The sequence below is a fragment of the Sorex araneus genome, chromosome 2 (assembly GCF_027595985.1).
Source record: "Sorex araneus isolate mSorAra2 chromosome 2, mSorAra2.pri, whole genome shotgun sequence".
Taxonomy (NCBI): domain Eukaryota; kingdom Metazoa; phylum Chordata; class Mammalia; order Eulipotyphla; family Soricidae; genus Sorex; species Sorex araneus.
Window position 1 is genome coordinate 219267973 of NC_073303.1, and position 12995 is coordinate 219280967.

The window sequence follows — 12995 nt, forward strand, 5'->3', positions numbered from 1 at the left end:
CCTGCGGGACTGGATGGGACCCCACAAACACTCAGCTCTTGTCCAAGTGATCATTTCTAACTATTATTTTCGTGCTGAAAGGCAGTAGCATTCAACATTTCAGCATGGGCTGGAGGGATAGCGCAGCGGGTAGGGTGTTCGCCTTGCACGCGGCCGACCTGTGTTCGATTCCTCCGTTCTCGGAGAGCCCAGCAAGCTACCGAGAGTATCCTGCCCGAACGCAGAGCCTGGCGAGCTCCCCATGGCGTATTCGATATGCCAAAACCAGTAACAAGTCTCATAAAGACGTTACTGGTGCCCGCTCGAGCAAATCGATGAGCAGTGGGATGACAGTGACAGTGATTTTCATGCTGGTCTGTTTTCTATCCTAACTGCCTTCTTCATGCGCGCTCCCCCACCCCCCCTACACACACATGTGGCAAGCTTCCAATCATTGACCAGTCCTTCTTCTGGCCTCTCTGTTTCCTGGCCTTGGATATTAGTCTAATACTATTCTTTTTTTTATATTCCACAAATGAGTGCAGTTATTATATTTGTCCCTCTTCTGATTCATCTCACTCAGCATGATAACTCTCCTCTGAATATCCATTTATAAGCAAATCTTATGACTTTATTTTTCCTAAGAGCCCAGAAGTCATTTTTTTAATTTTTTTTTAAAGCAGGAGTACTGCTATTATTCAGCCATTGATTAAGCTGATTGAATTGGGCATGAACTCCACATTACTTTTTTAAAATTTTCTTTAATTGAATATCCATGAGAATAGACCGTTACAAACCTGTTCATAATTGGGTTTCAGTCATGTAGCGATCCAGCACCGATCCCTCCACCAGTGTACATTTCCTACCACCGATGTCCCTTTTCCCTACCACCATCCCCAAACACCCCACCCCCCACCTCCCTCTATGTGAGGCACTTTCCTTCTTGCTTGCTCTCTCCTTTTCCTTTTGTGCATTATGGTTTGCAGTACGTGTGCTAAGAGGTCATGGTGTTGTTCAGGGCATTCGGTATTTTTATCTGGACGGTAAGGCTGGAATAGCTTTTCAGTTGGGTGGCAGTTTTGGGGTGTGGGTATGACTGCTGAGGATTCTGGAAGTACAGAGAAGTGGGGGCAGGTAGCTCATCCTGACCCTAAGAAAACCTGGAGATTTCGGTCACAAAACTTGCATACCAGAATTTTCAGCAGATTGTTTCGTTGATTATGACTCCACTATCTCCATCCTGAGATGGTGGAGTCAGGCCAGAGTATGGCGACGATTTTGGATTGTGGAAGCAAGCGGCTAACGGGAGCTTTGCTTTGGCAGGCCCCAGGCTGACCCATGTCCACTCTAATTTACCCTGGTCTGTTCAGCCATGCACAGATCCAAGATTAGTTGTGGCTTTTGATCTCTTTTTTAGATTTATTTATGGATCTCTGACATAAGGCCAATTAATGAGCTTTATAGCTGAGCCGGAGAGGATTTGTGGGTTAGATATGTAGTCCCACATACCTAACTTTTGACCCTTTAATTTCTTGGTAAACTTGATCCCAAGTTGTTGGGGTCTGGGTTATCAGGAAGCCTGAAAGCACCATCAGGCTTCTGATACTCGCCCTGAAGGTACAAGTTGACCCAGCAGTCATTTTATTTTATTTTATTTTATTTTTTTACTAGAGATATTACAATTTTATTTATATGAAATCCAAAGACTCCATTAAAAACTAGAAGAAATAGCAAACAATTACAGTAAAGTTGAAAACTACAAAATTATTGTGTATCAGGTCCATCTGTATAAATGTAAACATCCCAAACATTTGCAATTTATAATAAAAATTGCAGTTTATAATTGCATTTTGAAATTACATTGAAATTTACAATTGCACCTAAAGGAATAAAATACTTGGAAAAATTTAATTGGGTGATGAAATGTCCATACTCTGAAAACTGTAACACTCTAATGAAAGAAACTGAGGATGTATAAAAATGAAAGGTATCTTGTTTTCATGGATTAGTAGAATAAATGCTGTAGAATGAGCATTTTATCTTTTTATCAAAAGATATATAAATATCTAATCAAATCCCTTTCAAAACTCCAATAGTATTCTTCACAAAATCTAGGGGCTAGAGCGATAGTAGGGTGCTTGCCTGGCATGCAGCCGACCAGGGTTTGATCCCTGACATCCTATATGGTCCCCTGCGTGCCATCATGAGTCATGGGTAATTCCTAAGTGCAGAGCATCACTGGGTGTGATGCAACCGCCCACCCTCTGCAATGGGAAGATAGCCAAAATAGTCACAAAAATTATTTGAAACAAATTTAAAAATTGCCAAACTTTCCTGATAGTAACACTGTAGCACTGTCATCCTGTTCATCAATTTCCAGCAGTCATTTTAAATGGCAAGTTTTTCTTGTGTTTTGGGCCACACATGGTGCTGGGGCTCAGGGATCAGTCTTACTAGTAGTTCACTGATAGGGGTCACTCCTTGCAAGCAACTAACCTGGGTTCAATTGCCAGCGCCATATATAGTCCCCAGGCATTGCCAGGAGTAAGCCCTGAGCACAGCTGGATGTGACCCAACCCTCCCCCCAGTCCCCCCCAAAATGAAAAATAAATAAAAACCACTGTCAAGTCTGTATTTAGAAAAAACAGGTTGCACACTGGTGTGTACAAGGTGAACTGAAGTATGCTCAGAAGTATCTGTGGGGATGAAGTGATACAGCAGGTGGGCACTTGGCTTGCATGTGGCTGACCCATGTCTTCCCATAAGCCCTGAGCACCACAGAGTGTGGCCTGCCCCTTTAAAATATCTGTAAATGTTTTTGGTTGGGGGTCACACTTGGCAGTGTTCAAAATCATCTTCTAACTCTGTGCTCTAAGGTTGCTTCTAGTAGTGTTACAGGGACCATGCTGTGCCCTGTTCAAACCTGGGCTTCGTGTCAAGTGTTGTTTTGGGGCCACAACTGGCAGTGCTCATCAGGGCTTACTCATGGCTCTCCACTCAGGGATCACTTCTGGTGCGCTCGGGGGACCATATGGGGTGCCAGGGATTGAACCCAGGTTGGCCATGTGTAAAGCAAGTGCCCTACCCACTCTGCTGTCACTCTGGCCCCAACAGAAAAATTTTTGATAGACTTTGTGGTGGGGGGGGTGACGAGAAGGGAAGGTAAGCATTGTTTACCCTTGCAACAGCCCATGGCCAGAAGAGTTTGCTAGTTTCAAGTTCTTGTGGGGTTTTGTGGGTTTTTTGGCGGGGGCAGGTGTGTGAGAGGGGGCTACACCTGGCCATGCTGAGGGCATACACCTTACTCTGCACTCAGGGATCACTCCTAGCAATGTTCAGGGGATCATATGGGGTGCCATGGATCAAACCTGGGTTGACCACATGCAAGATAAGCATCCTGCCTGCTGTGCTCTCTCTAGCCCCACTGATTTCAGTTTCAAATCCAGCTCTTAAAACCATTGGGGCCAATTTTAGTACCATTGGTTCCAGTGAATTTTAGCACAGCAATGTAACAGTTACTTTCTGGATGTTTCTGGGCTCTCTTCTGGAGAAGCCCATGTTCTCTCCCAGTTTGGGTGACGGGGGCGGGGCGGGGAGGTTACACCCAGGTAGATAGATACTCACAGCACCCAGGTACTCATAGCTCTGCACTCAAGAATTACTCCAGGAAGTGCACAGGGAATATATGGGATGCTAGAAATCGAACCCAGGTAGGCTATGTATAAGGCAAGCATCCTGCCCCTTGTACTACTGCTCCAGCTCCAGCTATTTTTGACTCTGCCAGGAGTGACCCCTGAATGGAGATCATTCGTGGTACTGGGAATTCAAACACTTGGGTCAGGATGCAAGGCAAACAGCTGTATATTTCTCTCACCCCCAAGTTTATTTTCTCTTTCCCCCCCCTCCTCTCTACCAGTCCTCCCTTTTTCAACCTTCTCCCCTCTTTCATCTTCTGAATAAAAATCTTGTTTGAAAAGAAAAGAAATCTGGCTTTATGGCAAAAAGAGGAAAGATACAGAGTGCTCTATGATTGACTTGTGTGTGCTTGTGATCCTTTTTATTTGCAAAAATGGGTACTGGCGTGATAGCACAGCGGGTAGGATGTTTGCCTTGCACGTGGCCGACCCGGGTTCGATTCCCAGCATCCCATATGGTCCCCCGAGCACCGCCAGAAGTAATTACTGAGTGCAAAACCAGGAGTTAACCTCTGAGCATCGCTGGGTGTGACCCAACAAGCAAAAAAAAAAAAAAAAAAAAAAAACACCTTTGATACCCATTGCAGTATAGTTATTACAACAGCACAGTGAGGTGTGATAGGTATTATCAGCACCATTTTATAAATGAGAAAGCCAAGGCTTCTTTGATGACATAATTTTATCTTCAAAATAATAAAATGCAGAAAAGTTAGTCACCTCCTTGCTCAGGTTATTACAGCTAGTTGATATAACAGGTTGTCTTTCTTTTTCTCCTCCTCCCCACCACTTTGGTTTTTATGGCATGCCCCCAAAACTTCAGGAATTAGTCTAAATTGGTGCTCTTGGGACCATGTGTTACTGGGGATCATTTCAAACCCAGATCTCCCACATGCAGTACATGTGCTCATGTTGATCGTCCCCCGAAGTCCGTACTGGGACTGGAGGGACAGTACAGGGGTTAAGGCGCCTTGGTTGCATGAATGTCAACACCAGTTTATGGTTTATTTCCTGATGCCACGTATGATCCCCCAAGTGCTGCCCTTGAGCATAGAACCATGCGTAAGATTGAGCACCACCAGATGTGGTCCCAGAATTCAAGAAAAATAAGAGGGGCTGGAGTGATAGCACAGCGGGTAGGGCGTTTGCCTCGAATGCAGCTGACCTGGGTTCGATTCCCAGCATCCCATATGGTCCCCCAGCACCGCCAGGAGTAATTCCTGAGTGCAGAGCCAGGAATAACCCCTGTGCATCGCTGGGTGTGACCCGAAAAGCAAAAAAAAAAAAAAATCAAAAAGAAAAATAAGAAAAAGGCAATGTTGAACTTTCTGCTGCTACTCTGCATTCTTTTCTTTTCTTTTCTTTTTTTTTTTTTTGCTTTTTTGCTTTTTTGCTTTTTTGGGTCACACGTGGCAATGCACAGGGGTTACTCCTGGCTCTGCACTCAGGAATTACCCCTGGCGGTACTCAGGGGATCATATGGGATGCTGGGAATCGAACCCGGGTCTGCTGCGTGCAAGGCAAACGCCCTACCCGCTGTGCTATTGCTCCAGCCTCGCATTCTTATTTTTTTTTTCTTTCATTTTAGGTTTTATTTTGGCGGGGGAGGGGAGAGTGCCCGGCAGTACTCAGGTCTTACTCTTGACTTTGTGCTCAGGGATCACTCCTGGCAGGACTTGGGGGATCATATGGGGTGCTGGGAATTGAACCCAGGTTAGCCCTGTGTAAGGAAAGCTCCCTACTTGCTGTACTACTGCTCTCTCCGCCCCCTCCCTGTAGTTTCAATGAAAATTATAAAATTACTATTCCTGCATCTCTTAGTTATGTTAGCTTTGTTCCTTTCTTATTTGGCAAGATTTGGCATATGTTCAAAGATCCTTTGCCGTCTTTTGTCCAATTGTAGCCTTGTGATAACTGCCTTGCCAGGGTGAATGTCCACATGGTCAGTTGTGCCATTCACCTCCTGCTGCACTTGTTCAGTGTAGATCACATGTTTCTTCTCGTAAACCTGGACTGTTTTGCCAATTTTCTGACTTGTAGTGGCCTTGCACAACCTGAACTTCATTATCCTTTTAGATGGACATAAATTGTACATTGCACTTCAGCCTCAATTTTTTGAAGAGGGGAAGCATCATTTTCAGCCTTATCTGAATATCTTTATTTCATTTTTAATTTTCTTTGTCTTACTTGGGTGGATTTGAAGAGACTTTGACAATTCTAGTTCTCTTTGTTCTTGAGTAGTCTTGTCAGTTATTCCATTGTGGATATCTGTCTGTCTCTTGCTTATCCCCAAGTAGTTGTGGTTGCATTGTAAAAGGCACTGCCTATGGCTTTCCTCAGCTGGAAAGATGAAAGTGGTACCAAGATACTAGGCACTGGAGAGAGATGTCCCCACTAGGCTTAAGTTGTAGATCTATTTCCTTGTTTTCTTTCTCGACCATCAGAACTAATGACAGGTAGATGGTCCTGGGTTGGTTACTCTTTTATTGTTTGCTTTGGGCCATACTCAGTAGTGCCCAGGGCATTCTCATGACCCTGTACTCAGTCACTCCTCTGGGGGTCAGGGGACCATATAAAATGCCAAGGATTGAACCCGGTTGGCCGCATGCAAGGCAGACGCCTACCTGTTGTACTATGACTCTGGCCTCCTGGATTGGGTACTCTTTCACAGTGACCTCTCCAATCTTTTTCTGTGCTTAACAAAGCCCACGCCCTGTAGTGATAGTATAGTGGGTAGTACGCTTGCCTTGCATAAGGCCAACCTGGGTTTGATCCCCGGCATTCCATAAGCCCCTCTCCTCTCCCCTCCCCCCCACAGCACCGCCAGAATTAATTCCTTTGTGCAGAGTCAGGAGTAACTCCTGAGCATTGCCAGGTGTGACCCAAAAAGCAAAACAAAACCAAAAAAGCTCACCCCTGCAACCCAGAGGATGGGACAGACTCTTCAGGGCATGCTTAATGAAGTTAGAGGTACAAGAAGCAGAGTTAAACCTACTTCTAACTTCAAACTTTAAACTTCACAAGTTGCCCAAGGCCTTTTATAAACTTTCAAATAAGATAAGTCAGTTTTCATAAATTAAGCCAGTATTCTTTGGCTAAGATAAAAAGAATTTGGGTCATTACAACTATTTCTTGTGAATAAATAGGAAGGAATAACTATTGCACTTGATTTTTTTCTTTATTTCTTTTTTTTTCTTTTTTCCCAGAATGCTTCCTGTCTTGTTGTTGCTGCCCGGCATGCCAGTGCTTCCTCTGTGGTAAGTCTTGGAAAAGAGAACTGAGAATCATTAAGACAGCCTAATCCTGGATCCAGGGGTGGGGGGTGGAGGGGAGTTGGGTGTTGGAGATTGACCACCTAGCCTCATTGTACAGTATTTTCCAGAAGTGCTCATTATCGTTATGGCCATCACTACTGTTACTTTGAGAAATGTACTCGGGACTGGGCCCATAGCTTTTAAAGGGGTAGAGCACATGCCTTGCATGTACAAAATCTCTTGAATTTGATTCTCAGCATAATAAGGCCTGCCTCACCCCACCCCAGCACCACCATGTGTAGCTCTGACCCCTAGCAATAGTAGGCCAAAGTGTAAACTGTCAGGTTGAGTATTGCTGTCTCCAGAACCCCAAGCACCACTGGGATTACACATACACAGTATAGAGTGAACAGAAAGCAAAATTTTGCCTCATTTTTCAAGATTGTGAATTGGGGGGCCAGAGCGATAACACAGCAGGTAGGGCATTTGCCTTGCACGTGGCTGGCCCGGGTTCAATCCCCGGCATCCCCTATGATCCCCCAAGCACTGCCAGGAGTAACCCCTGAGCATCACTGGGTGTGACCCAAAAAAGCAAAAGAAAAAAAATCGTGAATTGGTAGAAAGCTTAACCATTTTAACTATTTATTAATTTATTTTGGTTTTTGGGCTACACCCTTGGGTGCTCAGGGATTACTCCTGATGATGCTTGGGGTACCATATGGGATGACTGGTGGGTATCAAACCTGGGTGGGGCTGCATGCAGGGCAATCACCCTACACACTGTACTGTCTCCCCCCCCCCAGCTATTTTGTTTTTATTATCATTTTTATTTTTGTTTTTTTATGGGGAAGGTTGGGGGAACAACCGTTAGTGCTCAGGGCTTACTCCTGGCTCTGTGCTCAGGAATCTCCTGGTGGAGCTCAGGGGACCACATGGAATACCAGGAAACAAATTTGGGTTACTCACATGCTGGCCACGTGCCTTATCCACTATGCTATCTCTCCAGCCCCTTAACTGTTTTCTGTTTTGGGGGCACACACAGCAATGCTCAGGGAATATTGACTCTGCATGCATATGTCATTCCTGGCGGGGCTCGGAAGACAAGTAGTTCAGGGCATTGAACCTGAGTCAGCCAGGTACAAGGGAAGAGCCCTACCCACTGTACTGTCACCCCAGCACAACTCTGTGTGTGTTTTGGGGGGGTGAGGGATGTACCCAGCTATGCTCAGGAATCACTTGGGGGACCATATGAGATATTGGGAATCAAACCTGGGTGGACCATGTGCAAGGCAGGCATCCCACCTGCCGAACTATCTCCCTGAACTCCCAATTGTGTTCTTCAGTAACAATAGTTACAGTATTGTGCAAAACATTCCCACTCAGTTTTCAGGATATTTTTTTTTCCCAATTTGAAACTATGTTAATAACTTTTCATGCCATTCCCTTTTTCCCTTGTCTGCCAAACTTTGGGGGGACCACATCAAGCTGTGCTTCGAGATTACTCCGAGTGGTACTGAGGGACCTTTTGCATTGCCAGGGATCCAGACAGGGGTTGGCAGCTTGCAAAGCAAGCACCTTACCCTGTACTATGTGTTCCACCCACAAAACCTAATTATTCTACCTCTTCGGTACCAGATTTTTCTGGCAGATAAAAGTTATGAGGCTGGAGCTGGAGAGATAGCGCAGCAGGTAACATGCTTGCCTTGCATACACAGCAGACCTGGTTTCCATCCCCACTGTCATCCCTCAAGCACCTCCAGGGGTGATTTCCTAAGTGTAGATCCAGGAGTAAGCCCTGAGCACCAACAGGTGTGGCCCAAAAAATAAAACAAAATAAAATATGCTGAGGCAATTCTTATCACTCTGTTGTTAGTGATTCCCAGTGAAAAGGCCTAGGAAATGGCTCAGTGGCTTAGAGGTTTTCAGGGCAAGTCAGTTATCTGCATTAAAATAAGCTGAGGTGACCCTGACTGCTTTTACAGTCTGGGAGCAAGGTGGGAGGATCTGGGCCACATTGGAAATGCTCAGGGATAACTCCCACCGGAGCTTAGGGGCCCAGGCGCTTCCAGCAATCAAACCAGGGTCAGACATATGCAGAGCAAGTGCCTTAACTCAGACTGTATTTTTGCCCACTGGAGATGGTCTCAGTATACTTCCTTTGGGGTAGGGATGTGACTCAAATAATAGAGCTGTTGGCTTGTATGTGCAAAGGCCCTTGGTTGCATTCCCCTGGCACTACATGGCTCCTGCCCCATCCCCCAGCAGAGCAGTGCTGAAAGTGACCAATTTAAAAGTGTTAAATCTGTCACTGTCACTGTCATCCCGTTGCTCATCGATTTGCTCGAGAGGGCATCAGTAACATCTCCATGTGAGACTTGTTACGGTTTTTGGCATATCAGATACGCCACGGGTACCTTGCCGGTCTCTCCTAGAGGGGCGGAGGAATCAAACTCGGGTCAGCCGTGTGCAAGGCGAATGCCCTATCAGCTGTGCTAAATATAAATATGTATATGCACATGCACACACTTTGGAGGAAATCTAAGGAACAATCCCCTCCTTCCACCCCCTTTGGTCTCGGGACCCATGCAACAGTGTTCAAGCCTTTCTCCTGGCTCTGCACTCAGGGATCATTTTTGGTGAGGGCATCAGGGGCTCTGCTTAGTGGTGGGGATCGAACCCAGTCAGTGTGTTCAAGGGATGTATCTTAACCTACTGTATCAGCTCTTTAGCCGTCTAATTAATCTTTGTCTACTTCTGTTTTAGAATTTGAAAGATGTATTGTCTGACCTGATACCTAAGGAACAGGCCAGAATTAAAAACTTCAGACAGCAACATGGCAAGACAGTGGTGGGCCAAATCACTGTTGATATGGTAAGTGGTATAGGGGGTTGGTTCTGTTCCATACAAGGAAATGTTGGCACTTATGCTGGTCATTAGAAATTAAACTGTTCTTTTCTAAAACTATTATTTTCTAAATTGTTGTGCTTAACCTAATTTATCCATAGGAGGGATCAAGTTTTTGTTTGTGTTCCCAGCCTCTCAGCTTTTAGGATCAAGGCTCACACTCACTTTTGAGTTGATGCTAAGTTACCCAGTTAGAGTGGCCTTAAGATGACTTTTTCCCGTCATAAGAGCCTAAACTGCACAGGTGTTGTTCCTCATCTATCATAAGACTGAAAGGCACTCTATATTTCCTTCCCCTGAAGGAGATATATAATAGTCCGTTTATTTGGGGTAAGAGTGTACAGAAAGGGACCCAGAGATGTGACTCAGTGACTTCTCAATGTAAAATTTTTGTTCTGTCTTAAAGCATCATTCTATGGTACTTTTCAGAAATTCTTTGAACTTCACAGAAATTTCTCTGAACTGAACTATTGCATGTCAGAACACATTTCCTCCATTTCTTCTCCTAGATCCCATGAAGAACAAGTACTAGCCTGAATTGTTTTGCCAGCTACCTGTGTATTCTTTTCTTTCAATGTTCGGTTACACAGGGTTGGGGATGTAGCTGGGTCATAACACTTAAGCCTGGCTGGAGAAACTGGTACCACCCAATAAAAACCCACTTTTTCCTCCCCCCAGATGTATGGTGGCATGAGAGGCATGAAGGGATTGGTATATGAAACATCAGTTCTTGATCCTGATGAGGTAAGAGATCTTCATGTCAGTCACTGATAATCATTGATTTGGCAGTTGGACACAGGATAGATTAAGCAAGTCAGGGTGAGGAGAACATAATCAAGCACCTTAGCTTCTTATTATGGAAGATGGAAACTAAGGAATAAAGAAGAAGCTAACTGGGGCCGGAGTAATGTACAGCAGATAGGGCATTTGCCTTATATGCAGCCTACCCTGGTTTGATCCCCAGCATTCCATATGGTTTCCCAGGTACTGCCAGGAGTGATTCCTGAGTGCAGAGCCAGAAATAACCCCTGAGCATTGCCAGGTGTTAACCCCGCTTCCCCCAAAGAGCTAAATTTTTAAAATATGTCAACTAGTAAAACTAATAGTACAAAGTAATAGTTATGTTAAGATTAAGCTTTAAAAGTTACTTGGTACTGCAGCGATAGTGCAGCAGATAAGGAATTTATTTGCCTTGTACGCGGCCAGCATCTCATGTGGTCCCCTGAGCCAGGAGTAGTTCCTGAAAGTCAAGCCAGGAGTTACCTCTGAGCATTGCCAGGTATGGCTCCAGTTCTCCCTCCACCCACCCCGCAAAAGTTAACGTGGTGTAGGATTAAAAGTCTGAGAAGTTGGGTCCAGAGTGATAATTCAGTGGATAGGGCATTTGCCTTGCACGTAGCTGACCAGGGTTCAATCTCTGGCATCTCATAAGGTCCCTTGAGCCTCCTAGGAGTGCTTAGTAAACCCTTAGTACCTCCAGTTGTAGTCCTAAAACAAGTTAAGACCTGGTAATGACTTTACTTCCACGTTACTAAAACTTGTCATTTTCACTTTTCTCTTTTAAGGGTATCCGCTTCAGAGGCTACAGTATCCCTGAATGCCAAAAGCTGCTGCCCAAGGCTAAGGGTGGGGAAGAGCCCTTGCCTGAGGGCTTATTTTGGCTGCTTGTAACAGGAAAAATCCCAACAGAAGAACAGGTAAAGTATAAGAATATTGGCTCTTTCATTCTCTTTTCTTTTTTGTCCTTCTCTGGTCTTACACACGTAACTCTGATCAGCCTTTTGAAGGCAAACGCCCTACCCACTGTGCTATCGCTCCGGCCCCCTCTCTTGGGCTTTCTTAACTTGGATATTACTGTTTATTTCTCTTTTTTCCTAGTGTTCTGAGCAGTGTTTTCCTTTCACAGGTATCTTGGCTCTCAAAAGAGTGGGCGAAAAGGGCAGCTCTGCCTTCCCATGTTGTGACCATGCTGGACAACTTTCCCAACAATCTACATCCCATGTCTCAACTCAGTGCAGCCATTACAGCCCTCAACAGTGAAAGTAATTTTGCTCGGGCATACGCAGAGGGTGTCCACCGAACCAAGTACTGGGAGGTAGGTGATTTGGGTATGGTAAATGATTTGTGACAGAGATTCAAAGGACTTGAATGTGGGCTGGGGGTAGCTCAGTGGTAAAATAAATTTCACACTTGTGAGGCCCTTGGTTTAATCCCAGCACCAACTATAGCACTGTAGCACTGTCATCCCGTAGTTCGATTTGTTGCAACAAGTGGGCACCAGTAACGTCTCCATTGTGAGACTTGTTGTTACTATTTTTGGCATATCTAATACATCACGGGTAACTTGCCAGGCTCTGCCGTGCGGGCAGGATACTCTTGGTAGTTTGCCGGGCTCTCCGAGAGGGACAAAGGAATCGAACCCTGGTCAGCCACGTGCAAGGTAAATGCCCTACCCACTGTTCTATCGCTCCAGTCCATCCCAGCACCCAAGAAGCAGAAATGGATAGCAAATGCCTACAATGTGAGAAAACTAAAAGGAGTGTAGCATCTTTAAGAAAGTCACTTCCTTTTATGTATGATCAAACATTGAGATTACAAAGTAAAATACACAGCTTTTTAATCATACATTTTTATCTGGCATTTTGTTTATTTTATGGTTAACCATTGAGATAACAAAGATAAAAAGCACAGCTTTTTAAGCTCAGTGAATGAAGCAAGATGATTGGTTCACTGAGGTGATAAATAAGTCAAGAAAAACAGTCAGCTGACAGTGCTAGCCCACTCAAGATACCTGACTGGAGGAGAAAGGTGATTCGTATCCTGGATGTAGGATGAGTTTTATTTTCCAAAACAAATGAGTTTTATTTTCCAAAAAGGAAATGTGACCAGGCTGGTGAGGTAGTATAGAACAGGTAGGGGCAGCCTTGCATGCTGCCTACCCAGGTTGAATCTGACACTCTGGTCCAGCCTGCCAGGCATGATCCTCACTTGCAGAGGCAGGAGGAAGCCATGAGCACTGCTGCATAAGACCCAAAAAGCAAATTTCAGCTTCCTCTGTGCAAAACATGTGCTAAACCTCTTGAGCTATTTAATTGACCCTAGAGGCAGATTTAAGTTTGAGTTTGTTTCAGTCTCTTCATTAATACCCAGTCTCTTTCTGTCTCCT

At 44.8% G+C, this 12995-nt stretch overlaps 1 protein-coding gene across 1 annotated transcript in view; it reads left to right on the forward strand.

The window, feature by feature from the left end:
- The window catches only part of CS (citrate synthase), a 37034-nt gene that overhangs the window by 12429 nt on the left and 11610 nt on the right, over positions 1–12995 (forward strand). Inside the window, exons 2-6 of the mRNA XM_055126278.1 lie at positions 6878–6928; positions 9689–9796; positions 10508–10573; positions 11395–11526; positions 11736–11924. Of these exons, the coding sequence (XP_054982253.1) occupies positions 6878–6928; positions 9689–9796; positions 10508–10573; positions 11395–11526; positions 11736–11924 (546 nt within the window). The remainder of the gene's footprint in view (positions 1–6877; positions 6929–9688; positions 9797–10507; positions 10574–11394; positions 11527–11735; positions 11925–12995) is intronic.